The sequence below is a fragment of the Gymnogyps californianus genome, chromosome 1, assembly GCF_018139145.2.
Source record: "Gymnogyps californianus isolate 813 chromosome 1, ASM1813914v2, whole genome shotgun sequence".
Taxonomy (NCBI): domain Eukaryota; kingdom Metazoa; phylum Chordata; class Aves; order Accipitriformes; family Cathartidae; genus Gymnogyps; species Gymnogyps californianus.
Window position 1 is genome coordinate 88,410,260 of NC_059471.1, and position 24,048 is coordinate 88,434,307.

General features: G+C 38.1%; 1 protein-coding gene across 3 annotated transcripts in view; it reads left to right on the top strand.

The window, feature by feature from the left end:
- Positions 1–24,048, top strand: part of PDK3 (pyruvate dehydrogenase kinase 3) — a 63,743-nt gene that overhangs the window by 21,789 nt on the left and 17,906 nt on the right. For 2 of the 3 annotated variants that reach the window (XM_050905569.1, XM_050905560.1), the window contains exons 2-5: positions 415–556; positions 10,982–11,053; positions 19,397–19,581; positions 21,601–21,690. In XM_050905569.1, coding sequence (XP_050761526.1) covers positions 415–556; positions 10,982–11,053; positions 19,397–19,581; positions 21,601–21,690 — 489 coding nt within the window. The remainder of the gene's footprint in view (positions 1–414; positions 557–10,981; positions 11,054–19,396; positions 19,582–21,600; positions 21,691–24,048) is intronic. The other variant, XM_050905578.1, reaches the window with a different exon arrangement.

Here is a 24,048-nt window from a genome sequence, read left to right on the forward strand (position 1 = left end):
TGTCCCTTTCTTTTCACTCTTTACCCTCTGTGTGTGGCACGCACTTCTTAAAAGCTCACTTCAGTAGAAAAGTCATACTGATAAAAGCTAGTATTTTGGGGTCTTATTTCCAGCTAATATCAAGTCTTTGGTATTTGATGATTTTTATTTATAGGATGAGAGATTTTTATTTATAGGAGGGAGGATGAGATGATGTGAAATGAGGAAGAATGTCAGATAAAAGGCGTTAAGCTCTAGGAAGGCAAAAGTATAATGTGTCTTGGGAGAGAGGGAAGTGAAGGTGGGTACTGAAATAAATTATTTTTAAACTGTTCTTATTTCCACAAATGATTTTTTTTTTAATCTTCTAGCACTAGGAAGTCTAAAATTTGATCTGCTGCAATGAACATCTGTTGTTTTCCTTCCTTCTAACAGGTCGTGACAATGCCTGTGAGAAGACTTCATACATGTTTCTGCGGAAAGAACTTCCTGTGCGACTAGCTAACACCATGAGAGAAGTCAATTTGTTGCCTGATAACTTACTTAACAGGCCTTCAGTTGGGCTAGTACAGAGTTGGTAAGTTAAAAAAAAAAGTGGATTGGAAATCAGTGTAAAATTAACACTATATGTGTTGCTTTACTTGCAACTCAGCTGGAATTGTCTTGAGCTGAAGTCTGTTTTCTGCCTTGAATTGTTTATAATGCGTCTTTCTTGTCAAATGAAGTTTCATTTTCTTCTGTCTAATGTTAAGTAAATACTCTAATATGGATCTTAGAGATAAGAATTTTTAAGTTAGTCTTGTAAGTTTGTAAAAGCATACTGTTGTCTCCCAGATAACTAGAATCAGTCGATAACTTCCAAGAGCGAGCTTTTTAAATATTCCTTACTATATTGCACCCATGACTTCTTGAAATAGCTGTTCTTTCTCCTTATTCTTCCTTTGTCAAAAATACTGAAAGAAAATTTAAACCTTGTCTGTTCTTCTCATTGCTAAATGTTTAAAAACATAACCTGGTATTCAGTGAAAGTTACGGAATGGGACAAAATCTGGTGTCATCCAGTAAGTAACATTCTCCATTGTAATAACTAGTGTATATCTGAAGTGATTCAAAGTCCTGTCATCTTTTCCACAGTAATTAATTTCTAGCCTACTTGCATAGTCAGTGAGGTTTGGAGACTACTGCCTTGTATGTATTAAGCTCTAAAAAATTGTTGTTCATGGGGTATTTATTGTGTCTCTGCCTGCAAATACTTGATCCAAAGAATTTATGTAAAAATGTCTTTGCAGTATACAAAAGACTTCCCTTTGTGAGTAACAGCTTATCTAACTGTAACAGCAGCTAATGTTGTAGGTTTCTGTTAAGTTCAGTCATAGCCCTTGAGCCAAGAAATTCCACGTTGACTGTACATTGACTGCTGGGTTTGGTCTCTCATTTATCAAGCTTCAGACTTAGAAAATATAAATTAGGATATGTGATATCGTGTACTTTGGTTTAAATATGTTTGTTATGAAAGGTAATACTAGCTGTCTTGATGACTACTTCAAACATAGTGATTAAGTGCTTCAAATTAATGTGAATGCTGTGGAGCCACACAGTAACAATCACTTTGTGGTTAAGTGGCAGCTTGCGAGGTTTGAAGGCTTGTATCATCTGTCTGATGTTACCGGAAGCTGTTATGCCAAATAGGAGGGAGTGGATAATATGCAGGCCTTTTAGGCTTTTCTAATCTGGGTGACTTGTGAAGCTGTCTTTAGTGAAATGTGGACAGATAGGTGAATGAAGAAAAGGAAATAATTTTTCTGTAGTAACTCTACAGCATAATTCTTCTAGTCCAAATATATGTTCTGTGGCATATGCTTCTGCCCTGCTAATAGAGAGTCAAGCAACATTTGGATCACTCCTGGCAAAGGAACTGAATGGGTGTTTAGAGTGGATGTCCGCTTCAGAATCGAGGTTTGAGGACTCATGGTATGACTTTTATGGCTACAATAGATACTACTGATTTAAAAAAAACCAAAACACCCAAAACAACAGTCTCGAGTGTATTAGAATATATAATGACTGTAAGACACTTGTCCAAATCATATATTTTATATGATAATGTGATTTGCACTGACAGCTGTAGACTGATAGTTTTCTGTTAAATGGGCCAAAATATCAGACTTTAATGTGATGAAGAAGTTCAAGTGGACGTCCAACCCAGAGATGGAAGTTTGAAATCCAAATGTGTGTCGTAGTGTTCTTCTAATTTTGATCCTCAGTTAACTAACAGTTTTTGTGGAAAGGAATATCTTCACTGAGATTATGTAGGAATATTTTTGTGGTCTTTAGTCAGAAGTAACAAAAGTAACTGTAGCATGTTGTTTTCCTGATTATAGGTGTGGACTTTAAAGAGCTTATTTCTTATTTTTCTGTTTAGAGGTTTTTAATTGCTTTTTTAAACATTTACCTGTAGATTGTAAGTCCTAGTGATATACTGGTGATGAACCCTGAGCAAAATTTACTGTATTAGTTAGCTTCTAAAAAGACCGAAACAAAACAGTTTTATTAACTTCAGTGTGAATGACCTTGAGTATTATGCAGCTATGCTGACAGCAGGTTTTGAAACATATTTATAATTTCTTAACCTAAAGTTTAGACATATCTAGAGAGAGATTCCTGAATTTTATTCGGTAGAATAAATAAATACAAATTCAGCTGTTCAGCTGTTTTGTGAACTCGTAAAATGAAGAAACCTCTTCTTGACGCACTTGTTTGATACTTCAAGAAAGAATTTTTTTCAGATCAGATTTCATGATCCTTTATTTTTACTATGCCATAGGTTGAGGAAGCTTGACAGTTTATTAATATGCAAACAAAAAATCTGATGTACATTTGCCACAAGTGAGCAAAGACAATTTAATGCATTATTCACCTTAATCTGTTTATTTGCTAATTTTCAGTAATTTATGTAGTCACCAGCATATTTATGATTTATGCTACCACTCTGCACTAGAAGCCTATGTTTTTGTGTGCTTTTGGTGAGACTCCAAATTAGCTGGAGCTTTAAAATTTGAGTTCCCAGTCTATTCCTTAATGTCAGCATGCCAAAAAATACAAAAAGCTAATCTTTAAAAAAAAAAAAAAAAAAAAAGATTAAAAGTAGGTTATATTAAGCTACTAGGTTAAAAGATTAAAAGTAGGTTTTATTAAGCTTTTAAATTAGAGTAAGGTGGCTCTGTAAATAGATGGAACTTAGGTTTGGTGGAGTAAGAAAACAAATTAACCCTCCCTGCTGTACAGCATGGATTCTTTCCCATCAATCCTCTGTCCAGCCAGGCAGTGACGTTCTGGGATTGCATGAATTTCCTGGTCCCTTATAGGTCCCTTGGGAAGCAACCTCATCTTGTCACTTCTGAGAATATGATCCCTGCTGCAGGCAAGCCCTGTTCTCTTCTCAGTTCTCTAATCCATCTTCATGGTCATGCTGTAGGCACTTTGCTTCCTGTACCATGCTGCTTGACTGCACTGCGCTGCCTAACAGATTTTACAACTGATTGCTTGATTGCTCTCAGGAAAGGTGCATATTTTTTTTTTTTTCCTTCTTCCTTTCTGGGTTCCTTAGCCTGATGCGTGCAGCAATGAGGATAGGCAAGACAGCTGTCCTTCCTTTGTGCTGCTCAGCTGCGCTTTTGTGAATAAAGCTGGCATTACCTGCAGAGTGAACTATGAACAAAAAAAAAAAATAGTTTTGCATTTCAGTCTGTGCAAAGGTAAAACATTAGCTCTGTCCCAGTTCGAGTTTATAACTTAGTTTATGTGTGTTTTTTGCATGGAGTAGCAAGGGAAGGAATAAAGTGAATCAAAATAATAACACAGTTAATATATTCTGGCTGTGAACTGCGGTGATTCCAAATAACAGACAGATCAACAACCAGTGTGCTAGGGATCAGCAACTTATTTTCAGTTTTTCAAAACTAATGGGCAACTTCCTAGTTCCAAAGAAGTGGGCCTTTTTTAGGCCAGCTTTGAGAGAGCACTCTCTAGCTAAAGTGCACTGCAGGTAGAACACTGAACATGTGGCAGAATTGCGTAATAAAGGATATCATCACTAATGTGATGAGGGAAAACAGTTACAATAAAACCTTACAATGGATAAGGTCAGAGCTTGTAAAATGTCTAAAGTTGAGTGTGAGGTTTGCACAATATGCTACTCAGTCATATCTAAAATTCACATTTTACTTAACCCTGACCAAATTTCTCTACTTTTCTTTAGTTCTTTTTCCCTGGAAAAGGCTATAAATTTCCATTTATCTTCTTGGAAAGACCCATTAGAGAAATCAGTACAGTTTGGGGATTAGTAATTGTTTTTCCTCTATTTTTTACATTCAGACTATGCTAACAAGATTGTGTTACCATGGAGATATGTTTTATCTTTTCAGTGCTTTGGTGTTAGAGAGATTCTAACGGAAAATCTTAGTGAAATACACATAGGAAAAAAGCAAAGGTATCTTGCATGAGTTTAAAAAAAAATTAAAAAAATCTGAAGTTGACATTATGGGCATTTAGAGTGATTTCATGTATGAAATTTGCCATTCTAGAATTATTACATTTGGCAGACTAACAAGAATTCAATCTACCTGGCAGTAATTAACAAAAGAACAAGGCTACAAGGTGCTTGAAACCAAAGAGCTTGCCCAATGAATTGTAGTATATTGTGATAAAAAATTAAACACCAGAAAGACAACAGACTTGAAGGGCATAGGCTTTGATTTCTGCTTTTAATTACTCACCAAAGATAGCAAAATATAACTGACATTCTCTTTTTTTATCTATGCTGGATTTTTTTTGTAGATTTGTGTCCTGTGTAGTTATATTCATTTACTAATAATATAGAAAGTCATTCTGGTACTTTTCTCCCTTTATTCTAGCTGGCTGGTAATTGTGTGTGAAGTGTGCTTAAAACATCACAAGGTTTTGCTTTTCAGTGCTTGATGAATCCTGTAGTTACCACCTTCATTTATCCATATCTGCACCCACAGTTCAAATCAAAAGAAAATTCAAGGAAGTAGATGAATGTATGAAAGGGGAATGACCTTTTTTACACACACTAGCTATTATAGGAGTGAACTGCATTGCTGACTGCTCACCGTTAGGCAGATTGTAATGTTGGTGGTGGCTAAGACGATGTTGTGAATTATTTATTACAGCTAACCAGGGTTATAAATTTCCTTTTAAACAATTTTTTACTTAATTTCCTTAATTTTGAGCTGTTTGGGAGGGAGCAGGGGGGATGAATTTTGTGTAAAAACTGGAAGTCACAACTGGATAAAATAAAAAGACGTACAGCATTTGCAGCTCTCAGTTTTTATTTAGAGACTTGGGATAATATACAGAGTATTACAACATCTCAGGTTAGGTGACATATAGTGGTAGGCATTGGACAGTGGGTTAGATTTGTTTGACGTAAGGTTACTTTTTCCTAGCTTCATTTAGTCAAGGGATTGGAAGAAATAGTAAAAGTGATGGAAGAAATTTGAGTAACTTAGATTTGAAGTTAACCTTTTCTCTGAGCTGGTCCCTCTAACTTGCTGGATATAATGCTTGTGCTAATGAACTTGACTTCTAAAGTAATATCAATTTACTTCAGAATCAGAAAGACACTTCTAAATGTTGTTGATAACTCTGAAGGAAAAGCATTGCCTGTTTGCATAGTTTCTCCGTCACTACAGAGATTAAAGAGAAATTACTTGAGCACATTTATGAATTTCCTTACGGGATTTAGTTTGTGTAATTTTCCTTTTGTTTCAGAAACACTCAGTTCCTCATTGGTGCTATGTTGAGCCTGCAGCGTAGTGACCTCAGAAGCCGTTCTGCCTGCTGGTTGCGCTGAAGACTGGTCACCACGTTTGGCAGCTTTTTTCTGGTTGAGACCTGCTTCAGTCTTTTTCTGAGACAGTTTTCTGCACAATTACTTCCTGCATTACATGACAGAAACTTGGCTTGCCCTGCCTGATACTCTAGTAAAACTGCTGATCCTTCCACACAGGAGTAGTGATGTTTGATTATTCCAGGAGCTGCAGTCTTAGGACCAATGTCCCAATAAGCTAACAGAGAGTACAGATCTTAATGCAGCATACCACTAATGGCAGGCAACCAATCAAATCCACACAGCACAAAAATCAGGTATCAGCTTGTTGTGGTTTAACCCCAACCAGCAACTAAGCACCACGCAGCCGCTCGCTCACTCTTCCTCCTTCCCAGTGGGATGGGGAGGAGAACTGAAAAAAAAGTAAAACTTGTGGGTTGAGATAAGAACAGTCATAACTAAAGTAAAATAAAATATAATACTAACAATAATAATGAAATATAATAATTGTAATGAAAAGGAATATAACAGAAAAAAAGAGAAATAAAACCCAAGAAAAGACAAGTGATGCACAATGCAGTTGCTCACCACCTGCTGACCGATGCCTGAGCAGTGATCTGCCCCTCCTGGCCAACTCCCCCCTGTTTATATACTAGGCATCACGTTCCATGGTATGGAATACCCCTTTGGCTAGTTCAGGTCAGCTGCCCTGGCTGTGCTCCCTCCCAGCTTCTTGTGCACCTGCTTGCTGGCAGAGCATGGGAAACTGAAAAGTTGTTGGCTTAATGTAAGTGCTACTTAGCAACAACTAAAACATCAGAGTGTTATCAACATTATTCTCACACTAAATCCAAAACACAGCACTGTACCAGCTACTAAGAAGAAAATTAACTCTATCCTAGCTGAAACCAGGATGCAGCTACCTTCAGTACCAGAAATACTCATTGCTGTTTTATCCTCAGCATCAGCACAGCATTGCTGATGTTTGAGATTTCTGGTAGGAGGTCTGTAGTAAAAAGCACCTGCTGTGTTGCTTCTCCAGTGTGGTGGTTGTCCTGGATCTTTGGAAACAGGACTTTCGTAATATTATATGATGACAGATGGGAGTGAGCAGCTTCCTAATAACCTCCTCTGACTTACTTTGCCACGAGAGAAGCTGTCAGTTCTTTCATGACACAGATTTGTTGAAGCATCTTTCATATGGGAAGAAGCTGAGAGAGCTGAATATCTCCTTAGAGATATTCAGCAAGCTGTCTGGACTGTTCAACCTGAAGAAGAGAAGGGTTGGGTGGGCGAGGGGGGGCAGATATTGTCAGTGTGTATAAATACCTAATGGGAGAGAATGGAGATGAGGGAGCCAGACTTTTTTCAGTAGTGCTCAGTGACAGGACAAGAGGCAATGAATACAAATTAAAGCACATGAAATTCCATCTGAACGTAAGAAAAAACTTTTTTACAGTGAGGGTGATCAAACGCTACAAGAAGGTTGCCCAGAGAGGCTGTGGAGTCTTCATCTGTGGAGATATTCAAAACCCAACTGGACACGGTCCTGGACAGTCTGCTTTGGCTGACCCTCGCTTGAGCAGGGAGGTTGGACTAGATGATTTCAAGAGATCTCTTCCAACCTAAACGATTCTGTGGTTCTGAATTTCCTTGGAAAGCTGGCTTGCAGCCCTGGGTGTTCTGGGAGGCAGAAAGGGCTATTGTTGCCTTTATGAAAATGGGTGTAGAAGAGTGGACTGGGGGTGTGGGGAAAAACAAAGAGAGGGCAAGACAAAAAAATAAAGGCCTCCACAAAACAGGGAGGATGGCAACAGGAATTGAAGTAGGAAGGGAAAGGATTTCAAACCAGGAGGAAGGTTTGAAAGGATGGGAGAGGGGAGCATAAAGAGTAGAGGGGTGGTTGTTGGCAAACTTGCTGATACCTACAGCATTTGGTCTTTTATGTAATATGAGAAACACTTTACAGTGTGGAGGGTACTTGTGATGGTCCATAGTCAGCCTCCTGGCATGTATTGTACCTGTTCTGGAGAAATCACAGTGGTTTGGCCCACTCATTGGTTCAGGTCATGATGGCTGCCTTGGGTTTCACACATTTGATGCACGTCTACAGCAGCTTCCAGTTTAGTTTCTTCTGAGAAGAACCTGATCTTCTGAGAAGTGCCAAAACCACTTTGCAAATATAAGCAGTGTGGATTAAGTGAAGACTATTGGGGAATTAATTTCAAAACCACACCGCAGGCTCAGATTTGGAAATAAAAATGCTAATGTAGACACGGTCATTGGGTCTCAAGAGATCAACCTGTATTTGAGGAATAGAATAAGACTCCTTCACAGAAATCATGCAGGTATTTTTTGGGTAGATTGCCTTTCTCTGTAGAATCAAATAAATATTTTGCCTGATTTCCTTTTACCACACAAACAAATTTAAGACAGCAAATATTTATTTAATTACAAAGGAAGATCTTAGCTTTCTTGTTATATTACAACCCACAGCAGGAGGGAACTGGTCCAATCTGACAATGTTGGTGGTCTTAAGTCAAGTTACGTGGCTTTTTTCATTCCTAAATGTATTTGCAAGAAAAGGGTGCCACGTAAATGATACCTTTTCTCTATTCACAGAAAAAATCCAGAAAGTCAGTTTCCTCTTTGAGACAATTATGGGTTGAATGATAGATGTTTCATACATCAGAAATGGTGAGGAGGTAGCAAGATGGTGTGCAGTGTCATGTGTATGCACAGAGCAAATTGGGCACAGGAATGGGCCTTAAGCGTTGCTTCTGCATGACATTGCCTGGTTTGGTGAGAAGTCAAAACCTCATCTTACTGCCTCCATACAGCCAAAGTGATGAAGCCCTGAATTGCCTCAGTGCCTTGTCCACCACTTTCCCATCTTTAATTTTGGAGTTCCTTTGCTGATTGTTTATTACTGTGTTTTGCTCACTGTAATACTGGTACCTTTTGTCCCATCCTGTACCCGTGATTAACTTGATTGACGTTGATTCATATGAGACAGATAATGTTGAAGAACATGTACCTCTTTGAAACAAAGGAGTGAGGGTGATCATAATTTCCTATGTGTTAAGTCTTGCAGGTGAAGCAGCTGAGTTCAGCGAGTAAAGCAGCTTTTTCCAGTGAGAATTAATAAAAGGGGGTGTGTGTGCAAGGACACATTCTCAAAGGAGATTAGTTCTCATTCACTCTTTCAAAAACTCAGTCCCTCCTCCAGCTGATGGCCCTGGTGATTCTTCCCCTGCCTCTCAATCCTCCACATCATGTGTACTGTACCTGCATAGTTAGAACTGCTTCAGTATCTTTCTAACTGCTAAATGTTGCACTTTTCAGGAACTCATTTTCAGTGAATAGGGGCTATGGCTCCTTAAGTTACTGCCTGTTCTCTGAAGTGACCCTAGGCAATTTCTTGAATGCCTGGGAGTGTGGTGTGATGGTTGTTCTCAACTGGTACTATCTCTTAGCACTGTAAAAGAACATGTTTTACAATAAGCGGTACTAGAGACATCAGCTACTTCCCAAACTTGTAACTGACAAACACTTGGGGGATTTCTGTAGTCATTTGCAACGGTTGCAGGAGGGCAAAAACACACAGAAGGACGGGAGCTAGTGTTACTGTGCTGACCATGTTGAAAATGTCAGGCTCCCTGGAGAAATGTTGCAGTGACCTGTGATGGCTGCAACTGAAATGGGGGGTGGAGTAGCAGCATGTTGTTCTGGAGGGAGTCGTGTAGACAGCAGTGCTGTCTTAAGCTTTGCTGTAGCTTGAAGATGTAGGGTGAAGTTTCATAGCCTGCTTAAGCTCGTCTTGACATAGAACTGCTACCAAAAGAGGTTTTGTTGTATGTGAAGTTGTCCAGGCTTCAGTGAGTGGGGTCAGTCTCATAGGCACTGAGCTTATGCATGGACAATTCTGTTGAGCTGATCTAATGGGTTGCTGCTACTGAAAGGGGAAAGGCTTGGTCACTTGTTTTGCTTTTTCCTTATGTAGGCTTTATGGTTATTTTTTCTCCCTTTTGCTAGCTTTAGCCAGTTAGACCTTTCTATGAGTTGTTTTCATGTGTGAGAAAGGTTGGTTTGATTTTTTTAATCAATCTGTCTGGCTGTTTCACCATTGCACGGAGTTACAGCTTTTGACACACACATCTGATTAGCATTGATGTTATCGTAGTGTAAGTGGCAGTGCTTAACCAGGAGTGAAGGGAGGGTAAGAGGGAGGGGAATGACGACAACTGGTAACATTGAATCGCTACCTTTTATGTGTGTGATTCATACCTTGCATGATTTACTCCAAGAAATAGGTCCTAATTCTGTAATCTTTAAAGCTACATCTCTCCTGCTAAATGGCATGTGCTTCAGGGGGTGATACCCAGTCCTCAGGCCCAGTGGTGTGAGGTGGTGGCATTTATACTGGTGTTGGGCTGGTTTCCTACAGAGCAGGCTGGCCATGTTCATGTTGAGTGGTGCTTTGCCTTAAATCTTCTTTGGGTCCCGTGTGGTACCTCTGTGGCTCTAAGCCTCAGTTAATATCTCATGTGTGCTGAAAGTCTGAACTAGAGAGAGCTGTGCTGTCTAAGAGTGGTGTTTTTACCAAACTGAGGGTTGTGTCATGTGGCCTGAGGAGATGTGGGAGTGTGTGAAGGGGCATACTCTTCTGGAGTACTGTGGTAGGACCAGCTTGGTGCGGTCTTGTTAGCATGGCTTTTGGGGAGTGTTCCCTGGAGCTTTATTTTGGAAGGAAAGTTGGATTGCTCTCTGAGGAACGTGGGAGCAAACTAACATCTGTACAAAGTGGATGACTAGGAAATCAAGATCCAGGGATGAACTAAGTTACCTGAAATTACAGACCTACCTGAAGAGAGGGTTTGCTCCTGTTAACTTCAGCTTGACTTATATAGCAGTTTTCCTGAATTGTGGACTGTAGGGTCATAAATAATACTTTTAAACTCAATATAATATATTGTAGTTGCTTTCTTTCCCTTTGTTGCAGTGTCCCACTTCATTTTAGCCTTTGCAGAGAACTATGTACTATGCTTCTGTTGTTTCACATGAGGTTGTAGTCTTAAGATTAAAAAAAATTCAAAAGTAATTTAGGTTTAAGTATTTTAACTCCTCCTTTATCATTTTTGCTTATTTCAGGTACATGCAGAGTTTCCTCGAGCTTTTAGAATACGAAAATAAAAGTCCTGAGGATCCTCATGTTCTGGATGAGTGAGTAATTTGTTTTCTTGTGACAGTTCATTTTAAAATAATCTGTCTCAAAAAACAAGTGGTTTTGTACTATAGGATATCAGTGGTCTTATTTGTAAGGTAGAATTTGTGTAGCAAAGGCCAAAGTTGTAATCGTGAGCAGAATATAGGAATCTAAGTGCTTTTGAACAATATATTTTGCATTTATACAGTCTGATAGTTTAAGAAATGGCATGAAGTGCTTCTTCCAAGGCTGTATTGAGAAGACAACATGCATGTGAGAATATACTTGTGTATCAAATACTTATGACTAAAATGTCATTTTAGTATACATTGAGCTTAGTCCTCTGTTGTATATAATGTATATTAACACATTAATACTTTGAATTTTTTCAGTTTGAAAACATTCAATGTCTCAGTCATTGTTTTTATCTAAAAGCTTTTTTAATGGACTTCAGTTATTGGTCTTCACCTACCTGATTGAATAATATTACTTATGTTTTGAGAAGAAAGGAAAGCTTAGCCAATTTTCTTTATTAACAAAATCATATTAAAATTGTCATTACAATGTTTCCTTGAAATTTGTGTGCATAAAACAGAAAAAAAAGCCACATGTAAGTGAGAACAACAGGTGCAACATATGCATCAGAGACTTAAAAAACAAAAAACCAAAACAACTGCCCCCAGCACTACGATCTATGGTTACCCTGTACTGTATAGCAGTCAGCTTTGTTTCAGGAGATTACTTCTTGCAGGTTTTTTGTTCCATTGATTAGTTTTCTTAGTGTAGCTTGTCTTTTAAACTTGAATTTCTTTTTAAGCTCTGGAAATCTTGCCTGATCAAGCAGTGCTTTATAGGAAGTGTTTCATAACACTTGTAGTCCAACAAATGCTCTCTTTGTGCAAGATGTGGCCTGTGCTGTGCAAAAACGGTGTTTTATCTTCAGTTAGTTTCAGATACATTAACTGCTATATTATGTTAGGTTAAGGGTTTTATTAGGTAATGCATTTTAGATGTTATGCTCTTTTGGTTGTGAGCATGTAATCTGAGATCTTTACACTTTATTTTCTAAGTATCAAGCAATACATGCAGGAGAAACTCAAGTGCACGAGTACCAAATTCCCTGCGTGGCAGAACTGTAGAAGGACCTGTAAGGATTATAGATTGACTGAGTGAATTGTAGTGCTATTGAACAAGGGGAAAGTAACTATTTTCTCAGTGCGAGTCCTAAGCTGGAATACTGTCTTCAGTTCTGAGTACTACCTGTTAAGAAATTAAAACACACGTGGACAGTATTGATGTGAAAGGAACAAGAATTAGAGAGTTGGATAGTTCCACCTCTGAATAACGTTGAAGGCGTTTGTTTAGACTGGCAAAAAAGAGATTGAAGTGTGAGACACTGGAAGCCTGAGTGTGCCAGAAAAAAAAAAAAGTCACTGTAATAAAGGATGATTGGTTGCGCTAAGAAGTGGAGAATTAAAAAATGGCTGGTTTTTATTAAAGTTGAGATTGTACACAGGGCAAAAAGTACAAATTCTGATATTAGTGAGAACAGACTGAAAAAGACCATTTCAGAAGGCTGTAGAGCATCCCATTTTAAAAGCTTTTAAGAATAGATTAGATAGCTTTCAGTGATGTTCTAGGCATGCTTATTCTGTAGTGGGTAAATTAGGTGAACTTTTCGACTACCTCTAGCTGTTATATTTTGTGATTCTGTATTTACAGCCTGTTTGCTGATGGGACAAGAATTTCTGTTTGTGACTAGTTTAGCAGTAAGTTTTCCTACTGCTTGCTTAGAAGAACATTTTGAGTGGATTAAGTTAAACTTAGAAGTCTGTTGCCTTTTGAGATGGCATAAGCTGTCCTAGACCTCTAAGCAAGCCTGGCAAGTGTAACACAGGTCCTGTTAAGCCTATAATGTCCTGGATATGCAGGTGGAGACAAGGTGGTTATGTAGCTTCTGGTGCCTTCTTAGATGTTCTGTATTTAGGTAACTGAATTTCAGCTCTTTATGGACTTCAGAGTTTCACGATAGATCACAATATGTATATTTTTGAAGAGGTTGATGAACAGTTTTCTTGGAGATCTGTTTTTAGAGTCTGTTCATAATATCAATGAATTATCTGATTCTACCATATGGATAACATGCATTCTTGATATTGTTTCATGGCAATTGAAAATACTGTTTGAGGTGCTCTATATTAGTGTCGTGGTTCAACCCCAGCCGGCAACTAAGCACTACGCAGCTGCTCACTCACTCCCCCCACCCAGGGGGATGGGGGAGAGAATCGAAAAAACCCCAAAAACTCCTGGGTTGAGATAAAGATAGTTTAATAGGACAGAAAGGAAGAAAAATTATGATGATGATAATATTAATAATTTTAAAATGACAATAATAATACTAAAAGAATTAGAATATACAAAACAAGTGATTCACAATGCAGTTGCTCACCACTCACCGACCGATGCCCAGTTAGTTCCCAAGCAGCGATCCACCCCTCCAGGCCAATTCCCCCCAGTTTATATACTGGGCATTACATCATATGGTATGGAATATTCCTTTGGCCAGTTTGGGTTAGCTGTCCTGGCTGTGTCCCCTCCCAACTTCTTGTGCCCCTCCAGCCTTCTTGCTGGCTGGGCATGAGAAGCTGAAAACTCCTTGACTTAGTTGTTGCTAAGTAGTTTTTATACTAAAACATCCATGTGTTATCAACATTATTCTTCTGCTAAATCCAAAACACTGCACTATACCAGCTACTAGGAAGAAGATTATCCCAGCGGAAACCAGGACAATTAGTATGATGTACCAAGTATTTGATGATGAACCACATATTTAATCATTCAGTATAACTGTTTGTTAAAATCTTTGAAATCTTGCAGTTATTGTATTATATGTAATTAAGTACATATAATAAGGATGTCGGGAATTTTTTTGGTACCTGCTGAGGTGAAGTCCAGCTAGGGACCTTGACAGTAAGAGTCATCTTTTATACTGAGTTTGGCCTGTGGAAAGAGATGGAAGACATGTTATATGAATAAAGAGCAAATCTATTCTTCTTGACAGTATTGGATAGGCTACCTAAGATTAGACACTCAGATTTACTTTCCTGCTCTTTGCATGTCATCTATTCCTAACTTTCTGAAGGCTATGCCATTTAACTGGATATTGAGCTGTAATTAGCTATTATTTTAATATTCTTTGCAAACTGCGTCTTTCAAAAATGCTCTTAACTACATCCATATTTATCTCGTAGTAACCCACAGATAAGTCTAACAAATTTCTCAACTCCTGTACCAGTATTCCATATTGCTGCTGTCTAGCCCTATCGTACTTCTATGCCTTATGGTCAGAGGAGAAATATTGGGAACTCCAGTAGTTCATGAACTACTTTTCAGTGGGAAAAAAACAAGGATCTGAGTTCATTCATGTTTACATAACTTTTCTATTCTTTTGTAATTGCATGTATCATTTAATACAGAATTTGAGCCATTATATGGGACTTTGTGCGTAGCGTCTTTAGGGATGCATGAATAGGAATACTACTTTTCTTCAACCAGATTGGTTTGCTTAGAGAAGGATATGTGGAAGTTCACTTTATAAGGTATGCTCAGTCCTTTGAACCAGAGCTTTTCCTGTCCTAGCAGTATCTGCGGTGTATCTCTTTCAGTACCTTGTGTATAGTAGCATATGAAGAAGGGTTGGAGCATGCTTCATCTCTTGGTTCCTCTCAGCTGTCTTGTTCCTGCATTGAGCATGCTGTAGAATCGTGCATATTACATATTAATATTACATATTATATACTTCATGTTACAGAAGACGCAGTCTTGCATCCTTTGGTCATTGTAGTGCCCATCCTTGGTAGTGCCCTGTGTGGTATCAGATGACTTACACATTTCATGATGGCACCCATCTCTCCTTCCTTTAGCTTAATTACTATCACAAAATGTGAGACTTGCCTGGATGGAAATACTTCTGCCCCAGTACCACCCCAGCAGCTTTTGTTTGGAGCTGAATGTGGTGTCCACCTCAAGCACTCAAAAAACATGAAGACTTATAGAGCAGTTGATTTTTGGAAATTGAATGAGTGCCTTGGTGGTCTTTTTGTCAGCTGAGGCGGACTTCAGTTTCTGTTATGGCTAATCAAGGTAACAGTAGCACAGGAGAGAAGGGGGTCTAAATGATCTTTTGAAGAGGTTCGATATCCACAGATGTGCTATATCACTGTTGGCAGTAGTTCTTCAATTAATGCTTTCTAAAATGGTGAAATGACTTGATCAGTTGCACATAAAACTGCCCCCTGACTATTTCTGTTATATCTCTGCTTGTCTGGGGAGCCTGCTCTGGTATTCTCAGAATTTGGGCTCTTTCTGAGGAAACCATTTTATGTATCAGTGTTGCAGGATTATAGATGTGATCCACGTACTGGCGCAGCTGTCTATGAAGCCATGCAGTGTGAATTGGGAAATTGATGTAGTGGAAAACTAGCCCACTTTCAGCCCTGTAGTCCCTAAACTGTGGCCTACAAAGACAGCAGTGCCAATGCAATAGAGAGGGTGAACTGTTAGGAGGAAGTGCAGAGACTAAACTAAAGATTATGTTTTTCAGAGTGGCCCAACTTACCTCTGCTCTTGGTGTATGAATTTGAGGACAGATGTATGTTCATGAGTGTTACCTTTTTATGAACGTTGGACAAAATCCTTTAAATGGGTTTTTTGTCTCAGCATTTCTGTGATGAAGAGGTTCAGAGGTGCTTCAGTTTCTTTATTGCATTCTGTTGGTTAGCAGACCTCATGAAGATTTACTACATCGCCACATTACTGTCACTGTCAGTAGTAGGGGCATACACCAAAAGGTCAGGTTACTTTTGCATTTTTGATAACACAAATATCTTTCCTCAAGCTGCAGAGCAGTCAGGTGGAAGTCTTCCCACAGTTCTGTCAAACAGTGTGGTTGCAGAAGTGTTAAGATAAGGTGTCCATGCTTGATAGAGGGTGTAAGCTGGCAGAAGTGTTGGAAATTTCCTGTGGTGTCAATATGCATCCGGATAAACACGTAGAGGCAGAAGTTGTTTTTCAAAAATTGAAGGGTTTGTAAAATGTGCTGTTCACATGTACTTTCAAAGAACACTTACTCCACCCCCTATAGCTGTGAGTTTCTTTGCTGATTTTTCTTGGTGGCCCTCTTGTGGGAGGGTGCGTGTGTGGGAGCGTCCGGGAACTGAGAGCAACTGAAGTAGTAAGCTGCCAGTATGTCTAGAGATACGCACACAAGAAACTTAGTGAACAAGTAACTTTCCTTTCTGCAGCACTACGATTAAAATAGTGATTCTGTTAGCAATTTGAAATAAGTAAATGTTGGAGTAGACTTGATTAAGAAGGTGCAATTTGATTACTTTCAAGTAATGTGAAATGCTACTTCAGTTAGTTTTGCACTTTGAAAGTAGCTACACTTTCTAGTAGAGAAATCTTTCAGTGTGAACTTGTACCTGTCTTTCTGGTGATTCTCAGCTACCAGCTAGCACTTCTTTAAAAAAGAGCAGCCAATCAAAAAAAACCCCATTGCATGTCTGTTCCATTTAAAAGGATTTTTTTTTTCAGTCTACTCCTCACTTTGTCTTTAATCTTTCAGATAATACTATCCATAAAAGAGACACAGCAAAAATTCCCTTTGTCTCTGTATTGACTTTCTTATGACTTCTTTTCTTGCACTGTGATGATAGATCAAAACAGAATAATACAGTCATTAGGGAGTTAAATAATAACTTGTGTTGTGACATTCATTAATGGTCTTTGCAGAAGTCTGTAGGCTTAATTTATTTAACGGCAATGGTAACACCTTAAATATTCTTTTGTTAATACAGAAGCCGTTGAAGCTCACTTAACTAAAATAGCTTCATATTAATAATTTCTCATCTGTCAAACCAACTGCATTATTTATTCATTGTGGTTTTGAAAATATGATACACTGAATTTTGAAAAAACAGCCATTGCTAAATATTTTCAGAGCTATTCTGGAGTATCCCCCCCCCCCCCAGCTAATACCATGAGCATTTTAAAAATTCCTTGATATGGTCTCCCACAGTTTGAGTACAGTAAAAGCTTTGTGTCTTTCAGGGGTGGGGGGGTGGTAAGGAATGAGTGGTAAGATTAAGGAAATGTGTTTTGATTTCTGCTTTGCTGCTTTGAAATGTGCCTATATACTTCATGTGTTTGGTCCTTTAAAAGCATCTGCTTGATGGAAACACTTGAGTGAATTCAGTTATCTTTGAAGATGGAACGGGAGATTTGTCATATCACTGCAAGAATGAAGAACTCCTTTATTGTGTGTATTTGCACACTAAGCTTCAGCTATGATTTGCTGGTCTGTAGCTGATAAACCTCCTAGCCCTTTGTTTGCCCTTTGGCATGCTCTGTGCATTTAAGCACTTTGTCAGCAAACAGTTTGCCCTCCTGGAGCATGTAGGCATCATGTCTATATTGTGGATAGTGGAGGTATTTAAAAACAAATATCAAAGCTGTCAGCAAATAGCAGTTAGTAGAGAGTGTTGTCAGTTGTCTTTCAGATGTGATTGTAAGTGTTGCTTCTCAGCTCTGTTTTTAGCTAGTGTCTTGTTGCTCTGAAACAGAGAAGCAGCATGAGTACAGCCAGGCACTAGTCTTGTCTCGAAAACTAACATCAGATCTCAGTGGTTACAGATCACACAGAATCAAGACTTAATAAACATAAAAAGAGTCTACAAACCTTTTAAGCATTAAAATATTTTAAGCTGTCCAGTCAGCAAGATCGGTAAGTAAGAGAATAGTCATTCTGTACTGTGATAGTATTTAGCTTGGGGAATTAGGCATTTAAAACTTCCCCTTTTCCGTGCAACAAAATAGTGTTGAAAGACTACTGAACTCTTTGTTAACACACAGGCAAAAACTGGTGGTTAGACTGAGGATGATGAAAAAACTATTAAAAATGAATCTCACATTCCTTTGGAGCTGGCAGTGTAGAGTGGGAGAAATAATTTTAAAAGTATATCACTTGTTAAGAATGGTATGGTGTACTATCAAATGATTGTCTTGGCTAAGTGGTTATGAAAAGGAAGGAAGCATCTGCTTTAAATGTGGTGACTAACTGGTAGTCTTTTTTACTTTTGGTGGTCTTAATGTTCTTTCCCCTACTCATTGCAGGGGGATTGGACTAGATGATCTTTAAAGGTCCCTTCCAACCCAAAGTATTCTATGATTCCTTCCTTAGCTGGTATATATTCTACTTTTGATAAAAATAATTAATACATTTCTTTCCAGTGTTCATTATAAATCTACTGAGAATGTTTTGCTGTTGATGTTTTTTTAAAAAGGATCTGTAGAATTGCAGATATAGGCATAGCTGAACGAGTCTCCCAGCTGTGCTTTCTTTTGAAAGCTGCATTTCACTGTGCTTTGTTTTAAACAAGATCATGTAATCATTGTGGTGTTAATATTCATTTAATATTAGAGAATGTAGCAGGGTTGAGTAGTACTGATTTTCCATGTCTAGACTTTAGAAAGCTATTAATAATTAATATTTCAAGTATGTATGAGTTCGGACATGGGGAAAGGAAAGGATGAGCACTTTGGAGATCATAGGTGTTGAGCTGCTTTGGCCAGAGAAACAAAAATCCTCCAAACTGTTTCAAAGTAAGTGCTTGTTAGCAGGTGCTTTTTAAAAGCAATGGGAGTGATATCGTAAAACTTACCGAGCTACGGCAGAGAAGAGCCCGTCAGAGCAGCGTTGTATGTGCTCTGCCATCCAGTGGTGTAAAACGAAACCGAACAGAAGTCATGCTGATGATAATAATTACCTATCCTGATATTCAAACTTACCAGAATAGATGCCAGGTAAAGGAAATATATTCAAAAGTTACACTACATGGGTTGAGGTGTTGGGAAGAAGGGATGAAGTGTAAAACTTCTCAGGAAATTATGAAGGGCAGTCATATTGTTTTTCCTGAGTTTCCTTTCCAATTTCCCAGCTACTGTTGGTTGCAGAGAATGAGTTACCATGGTGCATATGATTGCAATAGAAGGAAATCTTTTGTTCTGCGTTAATGGTGAAGAGAGATTTAATTTAAAGGAATGTTTTGGGGAGGAATAACTTAATTTGAGGCCATAAATATTTTACACATCTTGAGTGACAGATTGACTAAATATTTATCTTTAAATAGGTTTGTTTAGGTACTGCTATGTTTTTATCTTCTCCCTCTGATAATTTTTTGTTGACTGGGAGGGACAGTAAACAGATAAAATGGTTATGCTGTGGGGAGTTGAAAACAGAAGTGAGAGATTAAGATTTAATTTTACTTTTAACAATCTGCTTCTAATTTTGTTTCCTCTAGCTTTTTAGATGTTTTAATTAAAGTCAGGAACAGACACAATGATGTGGTTCCAACCATGGCGCAAGGGGTGATTGAATACAAGGAAAAATATGGCTTTGATCCATTTGTTAGCAGTAACATCCAGTATTTTCTAGATAGATTCTACACCAACCGCATCTCTTTCCGTATGCTAATTAACCAACACAGTAAGTAATTGTTTTTTTTATCTTTGACAACTCATTATTTATTGCTTGTAAACCTGAAGCCATAGCTTTGTTTTGTTTTTTTTTTTCATACTCATGACTAATTCTTAATATTCTGTGCTAATTATGGTAAAAGATGTACTGGCAACTGGTTAATTTGATACTTTGCAGTTATCAGAAGTTAATCCAAAACACCAGTATGCTTTCTTTTAGAATTGTCAAACTTTGTCAGTGTGGCTGTCACTTTTTAATCTTGTTGGCAGAGACAGCTTGCATAGTGATACATGAAGTATTTTTAGATAGCAGTAGAGTAGCTGTATTTTTCTGCTTACAAATCTCTCAACATAGTTTGTAGAGCTGACATTTATTTCATAATAAAATGCAAGGATGCCATAAATTTTAAATAGGTTATGCACTATATGTATTTGTATTGTTGCTTTTTCAGCAAGTTGTCTAGACTTCCTTGCCCTCTAAAGATGTTGAGTATTTCTAACTTAAGTTTTAAATTATATCCCTTGTCTCCCTCTACTTCCTATTCCCTGTTTATGAATAAATGCTAGAATTAGTCATCCTTTGTCATTAGGTTCTGTTTCATTTGTTGTTACTAACAAACTTACTTTTTTATATTCGTATTGCAGAGTGAAAGGGGTTACTTGCACAGCTCCTACTAACCAGTATGTGCAACCATGCAAAAAGTGATCTGTATAAAGTTAAGGACAGTCTTGTGATCTCTTTTAGTGTATCTTGTGCCTTTTAGCTCTAGAGCTTCATTCTCTGCCCAGTATTCTGCTTTTATGAGCTCTTAGAAATTGTAGTACACTACAGATAATGCGGATGCTAGAGTACTGTAGTGTAAGGTATTTTACTACAAGTTGTGTGTCTTTCCAGTAACCTGTTATGTGACTAACAAATGTCTTGCCATGTATGTACAAATAACTTTAATGTGGCAAAGCATACAAAATGAGATAAACGTGCAGCTTATTCTTTAGTTGTACCTGGGCAGACAATGACAGATGTAAACCCAAGTTAAGTTAAAAGACTCTCATAGAAGAGTTCTAGCAATAAGTAAAAACATTGTCCTAATAGAGTTCTTGGGCTGAGTGCTAGCATAATTTGCACTAGTTCTAAAACATTAAACTTATTTCATTGAACTGAAATGGATTTTCCTATGGACACTCTTAATTAACTGGTTGAAAATTCAAACCACTTATCGATGCTTAAAGCTTAGTTAACCTTGTGCAATTTCTGTATGCTAAGCAATGTTAGTGATCCATCCATGATGGCAAATATTAATCTTGAAGCACTGATGAAAAAGACAATTGGAAAGCTTTCAGATCTTGTCTTTTGCTCACCTCATACTGCATCTGTTTCATATCAGAGCTGACTAACTTGCTAAAATAGCAGAAAATCACTTCTGCAAAAAAGTGTAAAACCTTTCTACTTCTTTGAGAGTAGAAGTGATCCTCTCGGTGAAGGATCTGGTGAGTGCCAGACCCTTGTGCAAAGGAGGGAGTGGGGAGCGTACTGCTGAGAGTCAGGGAGAAAGTTGAGTGAGTGAGACCTCTGTGCCAGCTGTGAAATTGCAGCTTAGGTGAGCGTAAAAGGCTTTTAATGCTGTCTTACAGTTCCTCAGTCCTTTTTACTATAACGTTTTCATTGTTGTGAGTGCTTCTGTTCTGACATAATGGTATGAATGAAGCATTTTACATTTTAGTTTTATCTGATTTTTGATAGTCCACTTTGAAATGTAGGTTTTCACCGTAACCCTCCCACACCACTATTTCTGTTTTAACTAGTCTTAGCTATAAAGAAATCAAAAAGGGGAAAAAAAAAAAGGGGGGGGGGGGGGAAGAGGAGGAGGGAGGCAAGTAGTCTTCCTAAACAAGGATTCTAGCAATTTGCTAGAGTATCTTTTTACAAAATGATGCACTATCCAGTAAGTTTCAGATACCATCAGATTTAAACTTTCCAGGCTGCCTCAAGTGTAATAGACAATTTACTGCCATTTCTTTTTCCTTTTAGCACTTCTTTTTGGAGGAGATATTAATCCTGCTCATCCCAAACATATTGGAAGTATTGATCCTAATTGTAATGTGGCAGAGGTGGTTAAAGGTAAGATGAAGTTAATATTTTTGTTGATTAAAAAACCCCCACAACTTAGAATATGCATAAAGATGTTATTGAGATACAAGAGGCTGAAGGTGATTTAAATTCATTTAATAAAATAAAAAAAGAAGAAATGGAAGTTCTTCAATTGCTCACAATAAAGCCATGGGCTTATTGAGACTTTCTAATGTCTTCATTATTAACAATGGAGAAACTTTCGGTATGTTAACAGAACTAAGAGAACAATTGAATTTTTTAATAACTTTAATCTGTCCTTTTAAATATCAGATTAAGTACCTAAGTGTTTTGTTAAACTTTAGATGTTTTCTTCCCTAAAATACTTAGAAGCAGGTTCTCATGTACTGCTTTTTTATCTGATGCTGGTACTAAAGAAAATTGAGAGTAAGTGAAATTTTCCAATTTGTTCAGTTAGGCCTTTCAGTGAAATGTTCTCAGGTGTACAGATATTCCAGTGAAACTCCCCATTACTATGTGCATCTGATCATATCACAGCCTGTTCTCTCTTACACAGAAGACATGCATGTGATATTTGTACCTGAATGATCTGGGACTGTCACATTAGAAATCCTGTTTGCTTAATAAATACTGTTTGCTTAATGTTGTGAATGTTGATATGCTTTCATAATGTTAGTAAGTAGGCATGAGGCAATGCTGTCTGCTTCAAGAACTTGTTTGTTGAAGGTTCATAGTCTGGCTGTATCTATTTACAAATACAAGTCTTGCTGTAGGAGTGAATTCCACCCTCTATTGTTCACTGCTGTTTGTGCAGCTGCAAGAGAGGAAGAATTTGTTTCTCCACTTTCTCTCAGCCTTTGGTGAAGTAAGAGGGAAACCTTTCTTACATCAGACTTTGACCTGCATGATAGCTTGCTTTGTAATGTAGATGCTTTTTACTGTTATGAAGGCTTCTTGGCTTCTAGCTCTTTTTGGCTCTAAGGCAGCCTTTTTTCAGCAGCTTTCTTTTCTTTTCTTTTGATTGATCTTACTCCACTTTGACCTCAGCATCGTATGTGGTACAGTCATGTTGTTTATTTAGATATTAGCAATGTTTGAGTCTATTTTGATCATCAAATTCATAGTTGCTGCCTTGGACAGAGGAGTGCATAGTGTCAGAAGGTGCTCAGTCCAGTTTTCCAGCCAGTAGCTAAAATAGATCTTCCACATCTGAAGAAATAATCACTAACAAAATGAGGGCATCGTAAACAGTATCCAGTGTTGTCTTTCAAAGAAACGAAATGTCCTTAAAGACAGAGCCTGTGTAGAGTCAAGGTGATTGAGGCCATTTCCTTGTAGAATTGGTGGAGGGGTTAATTTACATTCTGTATACTGTGCTAGGTCCAAAATGTTGTGGTTCACAAGGCAGCATTCTGAGCAATTTGTCAGAGTTAAGATGTTGATTTTGGCACTGTATGTGGCAGCTACAAGCTCGGTATGCCCTTCAAACATTGAAGAAATGATTTACACAGCCACTTCTTACTTCAAGCAGCTCCACAAAGCGTTGTGTCTGTAACTGCCTGAGTTGGGTCTCTGTATCTCACTGACTGTCCTACAATAAGATTTTTGAGGTAACAGCAAATCCAGGCTTGTTCCTGGAGCTGGGATTTTAGAGGTACTGATAGATCCTTCACTCTTGTTGCGACTTAGCTCCAGCCACAACATGAAGCATGCTTTGAACTTTGCAGTCTCTTTTACAGTCTTAGGACTCTGCCAGAGGGTTGGCTTTTAGAGGAAGGTAAAATCTAAGACTGCACTCAGACTCTGTTTGACACAGTTTTGCTCGGGGCTGGATATTTTACTGGATCATGAAGTGATAGTGCCTTCCTGTTCATCTCAAGGGTGGTAAGGTGGCTACTTCTTGAAAACGGATGAAAGTTCTACACTGAATTTAGGGAGGCTAAATGGATTTATTCAGCGCCTCTTTGGTCTCTCAAGGTTTGCATAGCGGCTCTGTCTGCTCCACATCTGTGTATTGAGGGCTTTTGGTTTATTACCACACAGTTATGATTTGCTTTTTAGAGGCCTTGAAGTTCTCCGCAATAAGAATCCAGCTCCTGCCTCCTGGATCCGTATCTAATTTTCACTTCTATGATGTGGAAATTTTGAAATATGCTAACGTATTCCTTTCTCCATGTAGATGGCCGTATGGTCATACTAGCTACATTGCTATCTTCAGCTTTTGATGACTGAGTCAAGATTGTGGCTGTGCTTCTTACGCCCCTTTTTTCTAAAGTACAGGATTACTCTCAAGGCCATCTGAAGTTCTGAGATGATCTTAGAATATCGTGTAAGTGTAGGTATTCCTGCATCTTTTTTTCCTAAATTGTGCGCATCCCAGACTGAGGT